This window comes from Hemibagrus wyckioides, linkage group LG20, assembly GCF_019097595.1.
Source record: "Hemibagrus wyckioides isolate EC202008001 linkage group LG20, SWU_Hwy_1.0, whole genome shotgun sequence".
Lineage (NCBI taxonomy): Eukaryota > Metazoa > Chordata > Actinopteri > Siluriformes > Bagridae > Hemibagrus > Hemibagrus wyckioides.
The window spans coordinates 17,925,340-17,947,933 of NC_080729.1; the positions used below are offsets into that span (position 1 = coordinate 17,925,340).

Sequence of the window (22,594 nt, forward strand, 5' to 3'; positions counted from 1 at the left end):
CCAAGACATTTTGGACAATTTCATGCTTTGTGGGAATGTTGGAACAGGAAGGGGTCATCCCCAAACTGTTCCCACAAAGCATGAAAATGTCCAAAATGTCTTGGTATGAAGCTGAAGCAAGAGTTCCTTTCACTGGAACTAAAGGGCCGAGCCCAACCCCTGAATTCAATGATTTGGTGGGCTGTCCCAAAACTTTTGGCAACATAGTGTATATTCCAAATGGCAAAAAAGAATACACGTACATGAGTACGTTTTTAAACTGATTTTTTTTATTTCCGGATTATATTGCCAGTATTAAGTAAGTCACAAACCTGTTCACATGTAGATCTTATCTCAGTTATTAAACATGGAACAGTATGACTCTATGTGTCTCCTTGTTATCTAATGGAACCCATTAAGTTTGTTTGTGTCCACTAGGGGGCGACGTAGCATCGCAGCTGGACTTCAAATCTGCCTGTAAATATTTCCCAATGACGCAGGATCTCTTTCTCCTAATCCACAGATCCGGGAGATTAACTGTTGGTGTTGTTTCATGCTCCAACACACCCATATCACCTCAGGAAGTACGGTTCATTAGCTGATTGATTTTATCAGCTGATGTCAGGTTGCCAGATTCTCGTGCACTAAATGAAACGTTTTGTTCGACATTGAAAATATATAATGCTCACGTTTTTATAATTTAATGGATAAAGTCATAGAACCTAAAGACCACAAAGGAGCCTAATTAAGCATCTGATGCATTTATTAATGCTGTATTGCAATGCTACTCTCTGTGTATATATTCATATCTATATCTGGATTAAAACAGAAGTGGGCGTGGCCTAAAACCTCAATGCGGGTTATTTTACTTTATTTTATTTTATTAATTTTTTATATGGAATATAAACACGACTCCAGTTCTCTTCGTCTCATCACTTCACAGTTGTTCTCAGCTTTAAGTGTGTGTGTGTGTATTTTAAATGCTGCCCATGCAGCTACCATATTTGTGCACACTTATGATATTTTCTATTAAAGCTCATGGTCCTTATTTAGACATTATATTTATGTTGTTGTTGTTGTTTCACATTAGACACACCCCTGCAAGCTGAGCACTTCACACCTGTAACCTGTTTATACTCATTTATGAACTCATTTATATCCATATCCAGACTGTATATATTCCAAGACCACAAAAGAAAGTATAATCAAGTGCATTGGAGCAGGAAAGCTGGACAGGAAGTTCTCCAGGAGCAGAGAGTCTTAATCAGGAAGAATGAGGTTCAGTGATTTGACGATAACGCTATTATGATATTAATCAGATCGACTCATAGTCTTTTTTGTTTTGTTGGTGCTCAACTTTGACAGTTTTGTCATTTCTTCACAGCTAACAGCAGCTGCCTTGAGACATTCATACAACTGAAATAAAGCTAGCTTTATCATTTTAAACAACTGAATCTGAAAACAATCAGTTTGTTTTAATCTTTAAAACAAACTGAATGGAATCTGCCCTGTACATCTGTGAAAGGATTGATCGTTAAATGGAAAGTTAGTTAAAGGGATTATTTGTGTGTGTGTGTGTGTGTGTGTGGAAGAGAGAGAGAGTGACAGAATGACTTTCAGTACATTTTGATCTAGCTTGTTGTCAGTCACTTTAATCATTTGTTGATTATATTAAATTCTTGTCTCTATTAATCACGCCTGAAATGTGTTAATTACACTATGGATACTACACATCCCCTCATCCTGCATTGACTGGATACTACTGAAGTGCATTGTGGCATTTCTGGATCGTTGCATTTTTCCTTCATGAGGTTGTTGATGTTCTTATTTTGTTCTAATAAATGTTTACTAAAAAGGATGTCTCCAATCTTGGGATGATGTGATGATGAGAGTAAGCTCTTTATCACAGACAACCTATCAGGTACCAGGTGTGTTTTTTTTTGTGTGTGTGTGTGTGTGTGTGTGAGGAAACCTGAGATCCCAGAGGAAACCCATGAGGCAGAAACAACAAAAAGACAAGAACCTGAGCTCAGGATTGAAGCATGGAGTCAATAATTCAAATGTTTGCCTTATATAATTACATCATTAAATATGTATACGATTATATAATTGAATTTCTTTGTAGTTTTGTTAATGTAGGGCACACAGTGGCTTAGTGGTTAAGGCATTTCCCTCACACCAGGGTCCAAGGTTTGATCCATGCCTATATTCTGTGTGTGTGTAGAGTTTACATGCTCTCCCTGTGCTTCAGGGGGTTTCCTCTGTCATGGGAGGAACATGAATTATAAGCTGATTGTCGTCTCTAAATTGTCTGTAAAGTGTGAATTGTGGGTGGTCACTACCTTGTGCCCCGAATCTCCTGGGATCAACTCAAGGCTCCCTGTGACCCTGGGTAGGATAAGCAGTACAGAAAATGGATGGATGGATATTTTATTTTTATTTGATTTTATTTTTATTCCTGGTATTATTATTACATTTTTTGCCGTTATTTATAGGCCTTCTTGTTTTTGAGCAAAGGCTCGGTTTAAATATTTTCATTTAAAGCGACCAGCCAAACTCTATTAAGTGTGGGTGTGATGTCCAGCAAAAATGTAGAAATCCCAGCCCTTCAGCTTTCTCTAGACCCCACTATGAAAACTTGCCTCAAATGACTCGTCTCCATCTGTCTCAGCTTCCCACCTGAGTTTGGTTTCGCCACCAGGAAGCCCACCTTTGATTCAAAATAGCCGTGCTAATAAAACGGTGTTTGAACAGAGGATTTGAGTTCAGATCTGTGGATGTGTAAATAAACATGGGGAAGGGGGACTGTTTTTAAATAGCACTTCCCACCTCGTCCCACCTCGTCTCCTTTTTGTGGTTTACGCTGTCTGTTTTATCCGAATCCATCCTGTCTGCACCTTATCCTGTAAACATACCTTCTCATTCAGAACCTCGCTGGCCGAGAGCACGGCGGCGGTTATTACATTTGAACGCTTACCTTGAGTAAATGTAAGTAGTCGACATCTGTGTTAATGTATTCAGGCTAAACTTGGGCAAATATTTTGTTGGGAGTCCAACTGCATGTCTGGGGAAGAACAAGAGCATTGTCCTTTTCTGAGGAGTAAAAGCACATCCTTAAGGTAACCCTAATCTTAATAGGTTGTACCAGATAGTTAAACGGTTGACAGTAGGCCGTGTTGGTTGTACTATTTGTGTCTTGAAAGCGTGTAGCCATTTAGATTTTCTTTGAAGGTGGTTTTTGTGTAGGGGCTGAACACACACTCCTCCCTTCCTCTCTCTCTCTGTTTCTCTCTGTCTCTCTCTTCTGCAGCCCTCTCACCCTCTCATTCAGAGCACTGAGGTTATACGTCACTGTCTGTGTAGCTATAAACACTCTCCTGCATCCCTCTTTCCATCCCACTGCACGTCTGCACGGTGACTTGTGTTCATGATGAGCACAGCTGCTCTAATCTTTTAGGTACTGTTCTGCGAAGCTGCAGTGATTTCAGACTCCTAACACGAGGTGAGTAATGTGGGTCTACTACTCAGCTTGATTTATCTCAGAAAACACACAGCTGTTTCTCAGTGAAAGTTCTCTATGGTGCATAAACGTAGTACTGAGATGGCAGTAAGGAAAATGGAAGAGTCCATACTTTTGCTCTCTCCCAGCTATCAACAACACTGACTACCTGCTACAGGTGTATTGAGCTGCAAATGAGAAAGCAAAATTAAGGACTGTTTATCTGAGGCTCTCTGAGAAACTGCTTTAAAGGCTTGGTCTTAATTTCTGTTTCCAGCTGATCTTTGGAGGTAATACCAGTCCATGACTCTTATCTATCCTTTTACATACAGGAATTCTTCCCTTTTGCCAGACCCCTTTGACCTATAATGAGGAAATGTTATTTGGGATCGCTAATTATCTGTCTATTCCTGGCCCACACCAAAGGACATGATCAGGAGGACAGTCAAGCTGGTTTGTTACCATATTGCTTCAACTAATCATTAATATTTGCTATGCTTTCTCGTAATCTTTCCAACCTTGACCAACTACTATAGCAATGTCACCATTCCTGCTTTGTTTCCCATTTGGTGAAATTCTCTATTTATTGGTATGTGATTTGACAATATGCTTTGCTTGCTATATTTGCGCTGATCTTCTTTGGAAACCTCTTGCACTGTACATATACACTTCTGGACAAAGGTTTTGCTGGACTTGCAGGTTGTAGCACCACATCCAATGACTTGGTGTACATCATTGATGGCTCGTCAAGTCTTGGCATTGCTGACTTCAACACAGCCAAGCGCTGGCTCATCAACATCACCAGTGGCTTTGATGTGAGCTCCCGACACACTCAGGTGGCTGTGGTCCAGTACAGCGATACGCCACGGCTGGAGATCCCTCTTGGGAAGCACCAAGACACTCAGACCCTTCTGAAGGACATTGCTGCAATCTCCTACCTTGGTGGGAAAACCCAGACAGGCCGCGCCATTAAGTTTGCCACTGACCATGTGTTCTTGGCATTAAACTACACCACGAAGACCACCAGGAACCGCATCGCTGTGGTTCTGACGGACGGTCGGTCACAAGATGATGTGGTGGATCCAGCAATGGAGGCCAAAGCACAGAACATTGCCCTCTTTGCAGTGGGTGTAGGAGATGAGATCACCAACGCTGAACTGGTGTCCATGGCCAACAAGCCTTCTTCCACTTACGTGCTGCATGTAGAGGACTACACCTCCATTGGAAATATAAGAGATGTGATGGAGCAGAAACTCTGTGAGGGTGAGTCAAGCTCCACTGGGTCATTTCTGAGAGAGAGAGAGCACGAGAGAGATGACCAACAATTGGGTTGTTTTTGTCTTCAAGGGTTACTGAAGCCTGACACCATCTAATCGTCAGCTGTTAAGGGTGATTTGGATATGATGGTACCCTCCTCAAACACTGTTTAGGGATGTATGTTTGGTTGGAGAGGATGATGAAAGACTGATGATGACTGATTTTTATTTTGTGTCCTCTTATTTTGACACATGTCCTCAAGCAGTGCAACAATTACCTTAATGGCTTTAACAGCACAGTGAAGTTTGTTCATTTCAAATGATAGTATTTTAAGACGTTTTTTAATTCATTCCTCTGTGACAGTCTTCCAGGTCAGATTTTGTGTTTTGTTCTAGCTCCTCTTGCACCTGAACCAGGAATTCAGAGGCTTTCAATCTCGTTCTGATTCTCTGATTAGGAACTTAAATGGAACAAACACCTGGTCTAACTGGGAGTCCTGGAGGACTGGGTTGAGTTTTAGGTGGTATATATTTTAGGTGATCAGCTGCACCTGTTTCAGGGGAAGTCACTGCTCAGTGGTTAATGTTCTGAGTTCAGTGTCTGCTCAGAATGTCAGGAGATCAATCCCCAATGTCAGGTGTCAAACACCATCTGCTCCAGAGGAGCCCTATCATTGCTGACCCTGTGCTCTGACCCCACATTCCTGGATATATGAAAAGAAATGAATTTTGCTTTACTCTACTGTATACATGACAAATATACATTCTACTTCTTTGAAGCTACCACAGAACTGTAAAGTAACTAATCTCATTTGTTTCACTCCCAGAGTCAGTGTGTCCTTTGAGGATCCTTGGTACTGTCAATGGACAGAAAGGCTTTGACCTGATGAGTATGATGGGGATCGAGACAGTGGCTAAAAAGGTCCAGGGATCTCTCATATCAGAAGGTGCTTACCTCCTAAACCCACGCTTGAACCTTTCTCGCAGCACCAGGTAACAGCCAGCATACTCGACTGTCTACATATTCAGTTAATGCTGACAGATATATAGACTGAAATTGACTCTGACCTTCATAGAGAGATCTTTCCAGAAGGCCTGCCTCCTTCATATGTGTTTGTGGCTACTCTGCGGGTGAAGAACCCAGTCCACCGCATGAAGTTTGACCTCTGGAGGTTGCTGTCTGAAGAAGGTGTCAGGCAAGTCGCAGTGACCTTGAATGGCCTAGACAAGTCAGTCACCTTTACCAGTACCAGCACAATGAAGAAAGAGCAGACTGTCATATTTAATGACCGAGGCATTAAGGTGTGTCAGATTTCACAAAAAAAACATTTTATCTGATCTGGTATGCAACACTACTCACTCTGTCCACTTTCCTATCCTCTACAGAGGCTCTTTGACACAGACTGGCACCAGCTGAAACTATTGGTGAGGCCCAAACGTGTCACCTGTTTTGTAGATGATGCATACGTCGAGGAGCAGCTCTTGGAAGAAGTTGTCCCCATCTACATCAATGGGATCACACAAGTGGCCAAAAAAGTCAACATAGAAACCACTGTGCCAGTAGGTGTTTCCTTGAATATTTTATTTAGTTGCAGTTAAATAGCTCCACATGCAAAACGTATTATTTTTCCAAATAAATCTGGGCCAAATGTACTTGCTATACAATATATACTATTTTGCTACTATAACTTATTCATTATTAGCATTGTTCCACATTCATTAGCATAGTCTTTAATAATACAGTATGCTATACGTTTAAATTATAGTTTCTTAACTCCAGTCCTAGGGTCTCTAGAGAAAAATTAGGGTTCTTACAATTAGCTGATGCAGGTCAAGTGATCTTCAGGGCCAGAGATCTGAACCCTTGATTTAAACAACGCTACTAAAAAGTCAATCGATATCAGCTTGTCCTTTCATGCCCTTCTTGCATCGATTGTTAGCCCTATCAGCCTTTAAGCTAATCTAGTCTACTGTTTAGATTGTCTTGCAAAAGTTGCGGCTCTACTGTGACCCTACGCAGAGCGAGCGAGAGACAGCGTGTGAGATCTTCTCCGTGGTAAGAACATCTTCATTGTTTACCTACAGAATTTGACATCTACAACTTACTTCATTTTCTAACATCTCCTAATGTCCTTTACAGGAGGATAACAGGGTGAGTCTCCAGTCCAAGGATCTATGAATTTTTAAACAGATTTTTCTTGGGAGGGGTTTTTAAATCCATGTCACCACTTTTTTTAGTGTCCTATTGATCGCTCTCGTCCTGTGGAGGGCTGTGATTGCCCCAGTGGTAAACCTGGCCCATCAGGCCTACCTGGACCCATGGTGAGTCATTAATGGGTTAATTAACTTAATATATGGAATGAATGAATGAATGGAGGATGTGGTAGCTTCATGGTTAAGGCGTTGGACTACTCTTTGGAAGGTTGTGAGTTTGAATCAGGTCCACCAAGCTGCCACTAAGCAAGGCCTCAATTGCTCAATTGTTAAAAAAGAGCTGAAATTGTAAGTCGCTCTGGATAAGGGCACCTGCCAAATGTTGTAAATGTAAATGAATGAATGTAGATGAATAAATTCATATAAGAACATAGTCTTAATCATTGTACAGTTTTAAAAATCTCATTGATTTGATATCTGCTGTACATAAACACAGGGCTTCAGGGGAGAGAAGGGTCGAGAGGGACCTCCTGGCCCGGACGGAAAACCTGTGAGTGGCTCATTTATTTCATTATTCACTAGTAGCTACAGACATTTCAGTTTTTTTTCCCCAGCAAGCCATTTCTATACGCATCCATAGCCGATTGTCAAACAGAGATCTTTCCATGATAAGTCTATCTGTGAACATGTAGGTGATGTTTTTTATATGCAGTTGCGTATAATGCCATCTTGAATCAGTGAGTCATTTTGGTCATTTTGGTTAATTGAATCCTGTTCCAGATCATTTAGCGTGAATTATGTAGCAATGCAGGGTATTATTAGTAGATTAAGTTAGGCTGGGTGTCTCTCTTAATAACACAGACATACAGGCATTTTATAAATTATAATAAAATAGAAATGATTATTAGCTATTTGACGTTACTCAGGCTTGCTGCTGAAACGGATCGCTTAACTGATTGGACTCGCTTAACTCACTGCAATACTAGTGGATAATGGAGAATCAAATTAGATAAAGCTTAAATAAAGTTTGGCTCTGTATCACATGGTTTCTCTGTGTTAAGGGAAAACTTGGACAGAGGGGACCACCCGGGCAGCCTGGAAGAGACGGCGAGAAAGTGAGTGATGTAATCTGAAACATTTATTTGAGAGTCGAGGTCTAAAAAGGCCCCGAAAATTCAACACTGACTTCACTGCATGAAAGAAAGTAAAAAGATACAGTATACTGTAGATATAATAAAATGTTGTGTGGTGTTAGCTTTTAGTCTTTTACCTTTTCCCCTTGAATGCTCTCATCTTTTCCATTTCCAGGGCGAAGCAGGTCAACCAGGACAAAAGGGGGAGAGAGGACTGGCTGGTCCCAAAGTAAGTCATATAATCATTCTGTAAATTTAGCCAAAGCTGCCCACATTAGCGATGCTACAGCGTTTATTTAGCAGTGTACCTATATTAAGAAGAGACACGTAGGTTTTCTAGTGAAAGATTTCGAACACACCTTTTATGATTATGATATACTTTATAAATATTTTCATGCAATCCTTTCACTTATTATGGTAACTCTTTCTATAGGGTGATATGGGAATCCAAGGGCCACCAGGACGTCCGGGGCCTCCAGGACCAACAGTATGGCTAATTTTAATTCTCAAAAAAAACAACAACTGCTGATTCTATATATATATATATACATATATACAGATTTCCAGAACAAACATTTGTTGTACGATATTGTTCATGTAGGGTTTTTCTTTTTGTATTAGCGTTATCCAAACAATAAACAAGTCACGTGAGTTGTCATTCAATGAAAAATCACAAATGTTATGCCGCTAAAGTACAATTAGATTAGCTTTAAGATTTGCTAGCTGATATAATCAAATGACTTAGCCGAGTTCACTTTTGTGTATCAAAGTTATTTTACCTTTATTTCAACATCATTGGTGGACAAAAACATTGACAGAAACCTTATTCAACCTAAACTGGTTTTATCAATTATTTATGATGACATCAATAATACATTTTGCATCAACATAACGTCAGAAGCCATGATTTCACAAGCTGTGACACAATATTACACATACGCATGTGAGAATCCTGAGAAATTCAGGATAATTACAGTCATTTTAGCTGTAAGTAGTCATAGTCTACCAAAACATCTGTGGGAAATGTTGATAATATGCCTTTACATAATGTCCCTATAATTCTTTATAGTTTACATGCTAGCTAGATAAGTCAGTAGCTTATCATTAGCTAGCCCATGCTTTCTATCTATTCTTCCCAGTTGCTGAGCAACAATATATGTACTACTTCATTAGCTTATATTATGTGTATTTGCCTTCCATTTCCATTTTCCTATGCACCATTATATATCAGAGCAACATACTGTCTGAAAAGTTATGATATTAATCGCTACTTTACATCTATACCCAGTGACATACAATGATTTTTATTGTTCTTTAGGACCCAGGACTCTCAAAATGGAATGATTATGGAGTAGAAGCAAGCAAGGTAAGCTTGTATACATCACAACATGAACAAACAGCTCTCCTGTTATTCCACTCTCACTGATCTGAGTGTGTTAACTCACAGGGAATCACAATCCAGCCAGGAGAAGCAGGACCCCCAGGGAAACCTGGACCACATGTGAGTCATCGCTTCAACTCAAAAATTTGATCCAAGTTTTTATCCAAATTGGTTTATTCGGTTTTCAATATAAGGGAAAGAAAAAGAAAATAATACAAAAACACAGCAAAATTGAAGCCTGCATAAAATGTTTTAGCATTGTAGTCTTAAAATGGGGTTCTGGATTTCCTGGGACTTTTCTAGAGAGCCCTGTAACGAGACTAAATTTTTCCAGTTTGAGGGCTGACATCACCTCACAAATCCATCCTGAATGAGATGGAGAAGTGGGGCAAAAATCAGATTTTTAAAAGATTTTTCTTTTCTGGATGGCTGGTTTTGGTTATACAGTATACATTGGCATTTAGCCATTTTTCCCATGGCTTATATAGTTTATACTATGGTTTTACCACGGAAACTTTGGTTTATCTATGGTTTTATCATTGCTACTATGGTTTACTTGTGTTTTTACCATGGCTGGTATGGTTTTCTTTGATTTACGTATGGTTTACTGTGGGGTGTCCTGGTGGTCCGGGACAGGATCCAGTGCTCTCAATGCCACAGCCTGGGTCAATTCCCTGCCACTGAAGAGTTAACTTTCAGTGCCAGTCCCAAGCCCGGATAAAATGGGAGGGTTGCATCAGGAAGGGCATGCAATGTAAAACCTGTGCCAAATCGAAACATGTGGGCTAAATGATCCACTGCAGAGACCCCAAAAAAGGGAGCAGCCGAAAGAACAACGACAACCTATGGTTTACCATGTCTACTATGGTTTACTTATGGTTTTAACATGGCTACTATGGCATATCTACAGTTGTACTAAGCCTAATATGGTTTAATTGTGGTTTTACCATGTCTACTATGGTTTATCTATAGCTTTACTATAGCTACCATGGTTTTTCTATGGTTTTACCATGGCTACTAGGGTTTATCTATGGTTTTATCGTGGCTACTATAGTTTATCTATGGTTTTACCATGGCTATTATGTTTTATCTATGGTTTTACCATGGCTACTATGTTTTATCTATGGTTTTACCATGGCTACTATGTTTTATCTATGGTTTACCATGGCTACTATGTTTTATCTATGGTCTTACCATGGCTACTATGGTTTATCTATGGTTTACCATGGCTACTATGGTTTATCTATCATTTTATCGTGGCTACTATGTTTTATCTATGGTCTTACCATGGCTACTATGGTTTATCTATGGTTTACCATGGCTACTATGGTTTATCTATCATTTTATCGTGGCTACTATGTTTTATCTATGGACTTATCATGGCTACTATGGTTTATCTATGGTCTTACCATGGCTACTATGGTTTATCTATGGTTTACCATGGCTACTATGGTTTATCTATGGTTTACCATGGCTACTATGGTTTATCTATGGTTTACCATGGCTACTATGGTTTATCTATGGTCTTACCATGGCTACTATGGTTTATCTATGGTTTACCATGGCTACTATGGTTTATCTATCATTTTATTGTGGCTACTATGTTTTATCTATGGTCTTATCATGGCTACTATGGTTTATCTGGTTTTACCATCACTACTATAGTTTACTTATGGTTTACCATAGCTTCTATGATTTAACTTTGGTTTGACTACAGTTGTACTAAGACTACTATGGTTTACTTGACTACATGTTTTTACTACATGCTGGACTACATGTTTTTACCATGGCTACTGTGGTTTATCTATGGCTACTATGGTTTATCTGTGGTTTTACCTTCACTACTATGGTTTACCATGGCTACTATGATTTAACTATGGTTTTATGATTGCTACTAAGGTTTAAGTTGTACTAAGACTACTATGGTTTACTTGTATTTTTACCACAGCTACTGTGGGTTCTATATGGTTTCACCATGGCTAATAGAGTGAATAAAGTGCTGTTTTTTGAAGATGCCTGGAGGTCACTGTCATTAAACAAATCATGTTTTCAATGTAGGGGGAGCCTGGGATACCTGGAAATGATGGGCTTCCAGGACAAGTTGGACAGAAGGTACAGTAATATCTTTAATCACATGGCGTGTGGCTTGTTTTCTTTACCATGATTACTATTCTCACTACACTACACACACACCTATCCTCACTATGCTAGAATGTCTAGATTTTATTTAACAAACAAGCGGCAGCTTTAGCTTCTGACATAACGTTCTTCTTGCAGTTATGGAATGTCTCATGAGCAGCTTTCTCAGGGAAGACTATGCAGAATTATTTTTGTCTCTTGGCGCATATTTGCGGTCGCTCTTTTTTGCCTGGTCCTCTGGGACATTCTCGAGCTGTTTGGACAGGACAGGATGCAGATATGGTCGTAGTTAGTCGTGTAAAAAAGGAAAGAAAAGAGAGTATGACATTCCTAGAGTATGTGAAGTGGATGACACAGTTCTGTGTTCAGGACTAGTTTGTTGCTAGTTTGTCTTAAATGCTAAATGTAGGTTTGAAGTCAAAACATTGACAGAGGGCTGGTTGTTCATTTGCTTTAACCCAAAATAAGACTTTAACCTCCAAAGATTTTTTTTAGTTATGCTTGTTTTGAGTAAAAATAAGCACATCAGCTAAGAGTGACCATGGGAGTTGGCGGGTGTTTTTGCGATCATAACGAGCTGGACGTGAATGGCCGTATTTAAGTCGCACATGTGGCGTCTTTCACCCCGAATCTATTTTCAACTCGGTGCATCTGTCGCAGCATCTGTGTCGAGGAGAACTCCCGCTCGGCCTGCGTGCCTACTGAAAATTAACATCCTTCCATTTACTGCCCCATTAACTTAGGCAGACTTAGTAGTAAATGGATTTTATTAAATTGCACGTCAAAGCTAAATGCTTAATGATTTTTTTGATCGTTTGATATGGGTCTGTTTAAAAGATGTGACCTTATTTGCGTTTTTTTTCCCTTTCTTCCCCTTGAAGCAAATGAACTGGTTCATTACATTAAAACTCCTGCATTTGCATTCGTAATGTAAGAGAGGAGAGCTGAGCCGAATATCTTTAGCAGCATGTTCGGTGTTGGCCTTCCGAATGTTTTAAACTGGCATTCTAAAGCTGAACACATGTTTTATAGCTTAACTACGAAGAAAAATCTCAGCTTTACAGTTAAAGAGTTACTCCTGAATAAGTGACTCTTTAACTGTAAAGCTGAGATTTTCCTTAAAGTTGATGTTATATAACTCCAAAAAATGCTCCTGTTTTGATTGTGTCCATGTTCAGCATTCAATGCCTTTATCATGTCTCACACCACAGCGGTGGTTAATATGAAGCTCATATTTAAGTAGACCCCCAGAGCTTTAAGAAATTGTAGTGTTTCATAAATATTTCTGTTTTTCCGAGTGCTTGTTCATCTAAAAAAGCAGCTCAAATTTGATCTTCCTCTAGTAAAATTCTGTGTAAAGTTCTCCAACAGAGGGAAAAACACACGTCTAAAACACACTGAAAGCCAACAGAGTCCTGATTCATTTTATATCAGACTCACAGCCAGAAAATCATTCATTTGTTTACACCGATTGAAAAAATTCACGGGAAAAAAACGTGGATTTCCGTGCCAGCGGAATGGAACGCCAGGTAAACAGATCCATATCCATAGCTTTCTAACAAGGTTAAAAAGTGTTAGCTTTGGAGAGCTAGTTCAGTTCTTTATTACAGACTCCAGGAACATGGATGTATCATGTCCAACATTTCAGCAAAGAGCTGTTGTGTGTTCAGTTCTCCGATTTTGTATGGTAAAGTACAAAATGCATACTTTAGTTAAATCTAGTTTAGTAAAGTAGGTTATTCGAGACTTATTATTATTAGATTTTCTTAGACATCTCTACAGTGTTTATCTTGCGCCTGATTCATATGAAAATACAGGGTGTCTAATATGTTTTTTTCAAATCCCAGTCCGGTCTAAATGACTGGTTTCAGGCGAAACCATTTACTTGAGTAAACAATACACTTGTGTTGCTTGGAATGAGACATGACGATCGGTAGGCTGATCTTGTCTGCTGTCCACATCAGTCTCCTGTTTCTCCACCCTCTTCCATGCACCTTCCCATTTTGGCTTTGTCTCTTAGATCAGAAACCCCACTGCATCTCTCCTCCTGGCTTCCCCTCACCATGTTGCAGGCTACACAGGGTGATTAGCTAACCATGGTATGGTTTGATGTGGCGCATTTCAGTGGATAAAAGATACTCGACCCGGGGTTGGGTTTGCCGGGGGCCCAGCTGGCAAAAAAGCTCTGTAATCACAGGGTTCGGAAGCAAGCGCTCCAAGCCTGTAAAACCAACCGCCCTGTCCTCAGAAACCTGCTCCTGTGTTTGTACGACTCCGGAGCTATCCTCGTGCGTTCAACGTTAAACCTACATTCCATTAAAAAACGTAAAACACAACAGGATTTCCCTTATGTAAAAATATTCCGCAGCTACGGTTGCCGGCTCGTAAAAAGCGGCGTAATTGGCGCTCTGGAGTCTGTGCGTGGAAATGATTTCAGAGCGGTACAGGGTGCAATTATTCCACGTTGTGTTTGAGGACCGTGTGCTTTGTGTGAGGTCTCTGACTATCAAAGGCTTAAGGGTGCATGCTTTTTTACACAGCAATGAAAGGGTGTTTCGTAGCAATGTCTGGAGCTGGTGTCCATCAACAAGCTGACATTTTATTAGGTACTACAATGTACTACGTGATCATACCATTAACATTTATGGTATTTTGGCAGACACCCTTATCCAGAGCAGCTTACATTTTATCTCATTTTATACAACTGAGGGTTAAGGGGCCTTGCTCAGGGGCCCAGCAGTGGACCTGGGATTCAGACTAACAACCTTCCGATCAGTAGTCCAACACCTTAACCACTAAGCTACCTCATATCACGTGTTATTTCACGGTTACTGTACAAGGTAAATACCAAGGTGTACTGTTATAGGAAAATAATCAACAGCATTTGGTATTTGGATTTGTATTATTACCATAAACGATTGATTACAGTGTTTTATTTCTTGTCTAACAATAAATATTACCTATAGTTTTGTAATTTGGCAAAAAAAAAAAACTGTCTGCAAGTTGTATGACAGATTTGAGAAGAAAATAAACCAACAAAAACAACAAAAAAAGCATTTTAGGCTGCAACAATCACAATGTGTTTTATACCCTGATCAAGCATAACATTATGACCACCTGCCTAATATTGTGTTGGTCCCCCTTTTGCTGCCAAAATTGCCCTGACCCGTCGAGGCATGGACTCCACTAGATCCCTGAAGGTGTGCTGTGGTATCTGGCACCAAGATGTTAGCATTGATAAGATAAAAGCCCTTGTGGTAAAAGTCCATTTCATTCAATTTTTTTTGCTTGGTTTTGTACATATTTCGTCCCTCGTGTGCCCCTCTGGCACACTACACACACACATGTACTCATGAATCTGCTGCTATTTCTGAACCCAGGCGATACACATGACCACAGACCGGTGAAAAGGAGGGTCCCCCTGAAGCCTCCCCCAAGATTTCAGTGTGAATGTGGCTTGTAATTTGGCACTCAGGGTAGAAAAGCTAGCGAAATGACGAACCTTATAGCTATCTCCGTGCCTTGTGCCTGGCTGTCATGGGCGTAGCATATTTTAGATCTTAATAACAGGCTGCCTCAAAGATCCTACTCGCTTTCCAATTAGGACACGTGCGTGCTATATACCCGTGCATGTAATTTCTACAGCAACATTTTCGCTTTCATTTTTAGCATGTCAAAATGTAGCGTGTTTTCCAGGTTTGAGATCTAATTATATAGGAGTTAATCTTGAAGTGTTTAAAAGCTTACTATAGCTCAGGGAGATCTATATCAGGAAATATACGCATCAGGGCTGGGACCGAGTGACACTTTGGTGTGGTGTGTGGTGATGTGGTCTCATGATGATATTTAAAAAATCTTTATCCTGATCCTGATGCTTCGCGGTTTGCAGATTAGAGTATAAGCGACACTGAACGTGCATGTGTTTGTGCTTTATAATATAAGCTATAGTCAGATTACTGCAACTGCAAGTTATTATGCTAATTATCAACGCTGAAAGTTATGTTTTGGGCCATATAGGCTCTCTGGCATGTCATTCCTGTGCAATATTACACACATAAACATGACAATATTAATTAATTTATGTACTGCCCCTTTAAATATTTTTCTTTGTACAGCATTGTACTCAAGAGACTATATTTATCTTAAAGACCAAAGTTTTTATGCATAATACACTATATTGGCAAAAAGTATTGGGACACCCCTCCAGATCATTGAATTCAGGTGTTGTTTTTCAGGGGTTGGGCTTGGCCCCTTAGTTCCAGTGAAAGGAACTCTTAATGCTTCAGCTTCATACCAAGACATTTTGGACAATTTCATGCTCGCAACTTAGTGGGAACAGTTTGGGGATGACCCCAACATGAATGCACACCAGTGACCAAAGCAAGGTCCATAAAGACATGGATGAGTGAGTTTGGGGTGGAGGAACTTGACTGGCCTGTACAGAGTCCTGACCTCAACCTGATAGAACACCTTTGGGATGAATTAGAGCGGAAACTACGAGCCAGGCCTTCTGGTCCAACATGACTTTGGGAGTGCCTGACCTCACAAATGCACTTCTAGAGGAACGGTAAAAAAATTCCCATAAACACTCTCCTAAACCTTGTGGAAAGCCTTCCCAGAAGAATTGAAGCTGTTATAGCTGCAAAGGGCGGGCCAACTCCATATTACATTCATGTGCATGTAAAGACAGACGTCCTAGTTTTGGCCTGGCTCGCAGTCTCCGCTCTAATTCATATTCTAAAACTTGTTCATCCATGTCTTTATGGACCTTGCTTTGGTCACTGGTGTGCAGTCATGTTGGAACAGGAAGGGGTCATCCCCAAACTGTTCCCACAAAGTTGGGAGCATGAAATTGATCAAAATATCTTGGTATGAAGCTGAAGCATTAAGAGTTCCTTTCACAGGAAGGGGGCGAGCCCAACCCCTGAAAAACAACACCTGAATTCAATGATTTGGAGGGGTGTCCCAAAACTTTTGGCAATATAGTGTAATATATGAATTAAGGTTATGAATTAAGTTAAATTGAGTTTAAATGGAGTTACTGTCTGACAAATCCCAGACTGTATGATGTACTGCATCAAGTGCTATTTTCTTGATGTTTAATTCTATAATATATAACTTTTCCACTTTCGCATTCGTAAATCATCATATTAGTCACAAAAAAAACAAAATAAGATCTGTATCTTCAACCACATGTTTGTTTTAGCTGTAAAGTCAAAAGCTCAAGAAATGACTGGAAAAACCCAGAGTCTCACACAGTTTCAGAAAATTAGGAGTGTTAAACAATCTGAACACAGAGTCCCAACAAACTGAATTAAGCAGGTGTTTCTAAATAGCAGGAACTGTTTATAGCGGGACGTTGTGTAAATATTGACACGACGTTAGAACATAATGAACATAAATAATGACCAAATTTCCACGTTGTAGATTATGATCCATACCAAATGAAACAATTTTGGACCGAAGGCATTGTGATCAGATAAGAAGTCTTTGAAGAACATTGAAGAAATATTTAGATTGTGGTAAACTTTGTAGGCGCTTTCTTCTCCATTATTGCCATCGGAGTCACATCTAGCCAAGTTCTCACACTCGCCCTGTGGTCAGAACTCTCTGGCCACAACCAGCACTTGTCTTCTTCAATATTTACAGCTGTTACAACCTCACCTCCATTCCCCAACTGGGTTCTTATTTTCTAAATGACTGGGTGTGTTAGCTTGTGTGTTTAGCAGAAGCTGCTTGAAGCAGTTGCACATGTGCATGCGGTGAACCTCATGAAAGGCCTACTCTTTGTGCGCCGCTTTATGGGTAAACCTGACACACGTCGTCTGGGGCATGTGCGGTTGTGGCAGAAGTGTAGTTTAGTTTTAGCTCCTAGATGTCGAAGCATGCTGGAGGAGACGTGATATGAAACTACAGCACTTGCTTATTAAGCATAGAGGCGATAGAGAGAATTTCTGAGAAGTGTGAAACGCAAGACTTTATCTAAGCGTTAGCTTAAATGAAGGCTTCAGCGGTTTCTCCTGACGTTAGCGATTGCTAGATTTGTACAACGAAAACACAATAATAAGCGTAGACGTGGATGTTTAGAGTAGGATAGAGTTAATCTATGACGCTATCTATGATGCTAGTAGTAAGAAATTTGCAGACATCTGTTAGCTAGACTTGGCTAGATTAAATACAAATATTATTTTTTATTTAATATTTTTGAAAATAGATAAAAATAAATAATTTAAAAAATCTTAATAAATAAATAACAATTAAAAACAATTAAAAAACTAAATAAAAAATAGATTTTAAATGAAATAATATTTAAAATGAATTAAAATTTAATATTTGATCAATTAAATGTATCTTTATTAATGGGGTATTTAGAGAAGGGTGATTATTTTCCAGCATTTTTTAATCCTTACTTTACATATTTTAAACGCAATTTTGTTTTATATATTTATTTATTTTACCTGGAATGTTCAATACAATTGCTTTTGTAATGTCGTGCACTGTTTTTTGCACTGTCTTATCTTTTTTAACCAGATGTTTATCTGCGTGAGCGGACTAAGATTGAACATAATGTACTGAATTTTTCACATTCTTCAAGATAGTTGCTTAAATCGTGACTCATCTTCAAGACGTCTTTCTGTATGATCGCTTAAGCAATGCTTCCTTTTTTTTCTCATCATATGTTGAAATCAATTTATTTTTCGTTCCTGAATTTCTCCAGGAGATCGATCTGTTCTTCAGTCGTTTGCTATTACGTTGCAGTGGTGTTTTTTGACGCAGTCTGAATGTGTGTGTGTTCGTGTGATTGTGTCACAGGGTGAAAAGGGGGTCGCTGGTGAACCTGGAGCTGACGGACAGAACGGTCTTCCGGTAAGTTTACCTTCTGAACCCTCGTGAACGTCATCACTGATGTTACCACCATCACTGGTCATCAACCACAGGACAGTTGTTCTCTTTTTATATTTCCTGTCCTGCACTTTGCATTGGTTTTCCATACTCAAGGAGCCATTTCCAAACGTCTGTAGATTTGTCCCCTTCTTTGGCACGGTTTCAGTCTAAATAATGAAGTGACCACAGTCATTACACTCTCCCAGAATACTGTGGGCACACAGGAAATGAGATTGGACCTCGGTCTAATCTGTAACAATCTGTAATAAACAACTAATCAGTTCTCATTAGCCTGCCTCGTTACCGTGTAATTACAAAGGATGAATCTGAAACAGACTCCAGCTTGTATAACGGCGTGAGCCGAACAGCTGGCAGATAAAAACCGAAGAAAGCCACCAGAGATCCATCTTTGAGGTTTAAGATCTCTTAATGCGAACAGTTTGGTGTGATGTCACTTCTCAGCACACATTATCCCATGCAGTGAAGGGGTTTTTTTTCTTCTTCTTCAAGGATCCATTTGCTCTAAATGTAAAGCTTTAAATACCCTCAGCTCAGATTTGATGTTTATTCTGCCTGGCAAGTGGTTCTTGCGGAGACGTTTTTGGCTGCGTGAAGGTTTCTCTTGTGGCCTCCCCGATCCGGGAAGCCAAGCAGGATCCATGGAATCGTTTAGGTAGATAGACGTGTCGTTTCGTGCACTATTTTGAGTCTTTGTCATTAATCCAGCCGGTTAACGCAGACCCTCGGCTGTGCCTGCGGTGAACCTCTAGATGTTCTGTTTCCAGTGGAACATCTGTGCTAAGCAAAAAGACCTTCAGGTGCAGGGGGATATTTCCCGAAAGGGAACATTTTGCTTGATTGCTACAAAGTGTGGCGGTCATTCACTCGATAATTCGCCTGGGTAGCACTTCCTGTTTACGCCAAAACTGAGCTGCTGCTTTTGAAAAATGAAATCTTTAGCATCTCGGTGTTTCCCGAGGCTGTTTGGGTGGGGGAGATTTTGAAAGGAACATGACCTGAACGGCTAAATGACTGTGCCGGGGTCTGAGTTCTCTCTCTCTGTTTCTCTCTCTCTCCTCTCTCTAATCTTTAATCAACTCTCTCTTGGGTGTAATTACTGCTCTAACGAGGGAGAAGTCCAATTGCCAGACGACAAATAACAAGCGGCTGAGGAAAACCGAACACCCAGAGAAACAGACGCTGAGTAAGAACCCCTTTAGTGAGTCGCAGTCTACAATTTATTCATTTGGGAGACACTTTTTTGGGGGTTTTTTTTTAGAAGTGAGGCAGAAACCCATCACAGCACAGAGCGGAGTAATTAAAGGTTGTGAATCCACCACTGGTTCTCAGATAAAATGATGGGATAGGAACTTATAACCTTCTGATCACTTCAGTAGACCCTCAGTTTCTGTGGTTATGTATGGAAAATGTATTTTTTTAATGTGTTTAATGTGTTTCTCTTCATCTTTCAGGGCATGAGAGGACCTCCAGGTGAAACAGGGCCCACTGGACCTCAGGTAAGAGCTTGCAATTAACATACTTAACCTGAGCAATGACACAAACAGAAATGTTTTTCTCTTCATAAAATGCTCATCTTTAGGACATCCTTTAATCAGAGTATTTCTGGTATTATACATAAATATAGACTTAATGTAAGAGGTTAAAAAGTGTTGAGTTAGAGATGTAGAGTTTCTATGCCTTTGACGATATGTAGAGTCGGATACACAACGTGTTTTAGTGTGTTGTATGAAAATAACAGCAATTTCCGACCCTTACAATGCTTTATTTATTACAGAATGACATTTAAAATATCTTTAAAGCTACATTTTGATTTTTGTGGAACGTCTGGAAAACAAATTTTCCCCAGAACTTACATTAAACAGTCATTCTTTTTGTATAAGGTTAATATAACACGTCATGCTGCTGAGAAAATGCAAGCAAAGTGCTGACACTGGAGACTCCTCCCCTAAACAGAAAACTTCACCATATCATTGATTACTTGTTTTTATTTTTTTTAATAAATTGTGTGTTATTGTTATAGAAACAGTGTATTTTGCCTTAGAAGGAAGACTCGCTGTTCCAGAAAATTAATCAACATCTGATGATAAATTTTAAGAATTCAGCATTGTAGTGGTGTAAATTAAAACATTTTCAAACGGATATACCGTGACGGTGAAGAGTACTTAGTCCGAAATATCTGATTTTGCATTTCATTACTAACTTTAACGATATTATTTCTACGAATTGGCCGTGTCTGTTGTGTGGTGTTGCTGTTTGTGAACTGAAGTGTTTATCATGTCTTGACATTTTAAACTGTAAACAGGGTGAACGAGGATTTCCAGGGACACCGGGATCAACCGGGACAAAAGGACCTCAGGTATGTACTGAGAAAGAAAGAAAGAAAGACAGGAAGGAAGGAAGGAAGGAAGGAAAGAAAGAAAGAAAGAAAGAAAGAAAGACAGACAGGAAGGAAGGAATGAAGAAAGAAAGAAAGAAAGAAAGACAGGAAAGAAGGAAGGAAGGAAGGAAGGAAGGATAGAAAGACAGGAAGGAAGGAATGAAGAAAGAAAGAAAGAAAGAAAGAAAGAAAGAAACTTTTTGCTCAGAGTAAAAAAAACCCAATTGCGTTCATTATAGAGAACATTTCAGTCCTAATGGAACGGTGCCGCCTGCTGGTGTCTTCTGGTATTGCACATTAACTCGTATCTAATATTAATAATAAATATTAATAATATTAATAAATTCTTACTTCTCGGCTGATATTTACTAAATTAAACATGGTTATTAGGGTGTATTAGCTGTATGGACAATGAAAATAGAAGATATGAATTATTTTATCCTGCTTTAGCAAAACCAAAAGTCGTTTAGAGAAGACATTGAATTTCTGGTTCTGTTTTTCCCCTCTGTTGCCCACATCTTGGTTTCACTTCCTAGGATTTGGGCAAATGTTGTGTTTTATAATGACTTTGATGTCGCATGTCTTTTGTTTTGCATCAAGAAATAAAGTCAAATTAATAAATATGGTCACAATATAATGCCTGTTTGGACTCCTTGAAGAGCAGTGTTGTGTAAAAGTGTGGACTGATTTAACGAGAAATGAGCAAATTAGCTAATGTGACAAAAATAAAACTAATAAATTGTCAATTTTCAGATCGCTGTATTCAGGTCTATGTGAAAATGCTCTGACGTCGTTAGCTTAGCTTAGCCTGTCTTGGTGCTTGCTAGCATGCTAACGCTTTGTAAGTTTCACAGAGAAATATATTGTTGTTTCTCTGTTAAACTTAAAGACATTCAAGTCAAAAGTTGTTGTTTTTTAAGTTTTGTGATTCTGGGTTTGTCCTGGTGGATTTCATTGGACAACAGAGTGATCCTGTTCAAGCTAATTTATGCTAGCGAGCTATTTAAATAGTGGAGCTTTTACACTGTTAGAGTAACATTAACCCTTTAGGTCCTTTTAAAGAAACATCCTTGTCATGCATGCAGTAATTCTGTTAGGGGTTTTGTTTTAGGACAGATTTTTCTTTTTAGGAGCAATTTTGCCTCCACAGAATCTTTTTAATCATATATATTGAATTAAACTAATCTGTGAGTTCATTATTTCATTTCAGGGACCTCAAGGTCCAATGGGACCACCCGGTCCAGAAGGTCCAGCCGGTCCGAAGGTATTGATTGTAATTTAAAATAAATATCAGTACATGTGTAAGGGTGATACGGTGAAAATTGACATATGCGCATGAGTAGATTTTGGTATAATGATAATAAATGATTCTGTGCTTTTAGGGGAACTTGGGGCCTCGAGGGCAGGACGGCGTCCCCGGTGCGCCCGGCACTAAAGTGAGTTACACGGCATATTCAGAGTCTTAAAACAAACCGGCAATTTCTTCACAAAAAAGCATACATATTTTTAGTCCATGGCATAAGTCGGCGAATTAGGACACGGCACAACACAGGAGAGAGACCGAGGGTTTTACAAATCCAGGCAATATTCTGGACACCGAGATTCGAGTCGATCGTAGTGCAAAAGCCGCAAATTTTTAGTCTTGTGGTGTTCATCTTCTGTATTTTGAGACGGCATCCCCGGTGCATCTGACATTAAAGTGCGTTATGAAGCATAATTCAGGGGTTTTCCCTCAGAAAAAGGTGTGAAAACAATATCCTCCTAATGCTG

The 22,594-nt window shown here is 39.5% G+C and overlaps 1 protein-coding gene across 1 annotated transcript in view; it reads left to right on the plus strand.

Moving 5' to 3' along the window:
* Positions 1-22,594, plus strand: part of si:ch211-106n13.3 (vWFA and Collagen domain-containing protein) — a 37,997-nt gene that overhangs the window by 3,230 nt on the left and 12,173 nt on the right. Inside the window, exons 2-21 of the mRNA XM_058418313.1 lie at positions 3,845-3,931; positions 4,178-4,741; positions 5,562-5,727; positions 5,811-6,036; positions 6,121-6,294; positions 6,713-6,790; positions 6,875-6,886; positions 6,973-7,056; positions 7,385-7,438; positions 7,950-8,003; positions 8,197-8,250; positions 8,455-8,508; positions 9,340-9,387; positions 9,469-9,522; positions 11,461-11,514; positions 18,355-18,408; positions 19,899-19,943; positions 20,750-20,803; positions 22,035-22,088; positions 22,207-22,260. Coding sequence (XP_058274296.1) covers positions 3,845-3,931; positions 4,178-4,741; positions 5,562-5,727; positions 5,811-6,036; positions 6,121-6,294; positions 6,713-6,790; positions 6,875-6,886; positions 6,973-7,056; positions 7,385-7,438; positions 7,950-8,003; positions 8,197-8,250; positions 8,455-8,508; positions 9,340-9,387; positions 9,469-9,522; positions 11,461-11,514; positions 18,355-18,408; positions 19,899-19,943; positions 20,750-20,803; positions 22,035-22,088; positions 22,207-22,260 — 2,024 coding nt within the window. The remainder of the gene's footprint in view (positions 1-3,844; positions 3,932-4,177; positions 4,742-5,561; positions 5,728-5,810; positions 6,037-6,120; positions 6,295-6,712; positions 6,791-6,874; positions 6,887-6,972; positions 7,057-7,384; positions 7,439-7,949; positions 8,004-8,196; positions 8,251-8,454; positions 8,509-9,339; positions 9,388-9,468; positions 9,523-11,460; positions 11,515-18,354; positions 18,409-19,898; positions 19,944-20,749; positions 20,804-22,034; positions 22,089-22,206; positions 22,261-22,594) is intronic.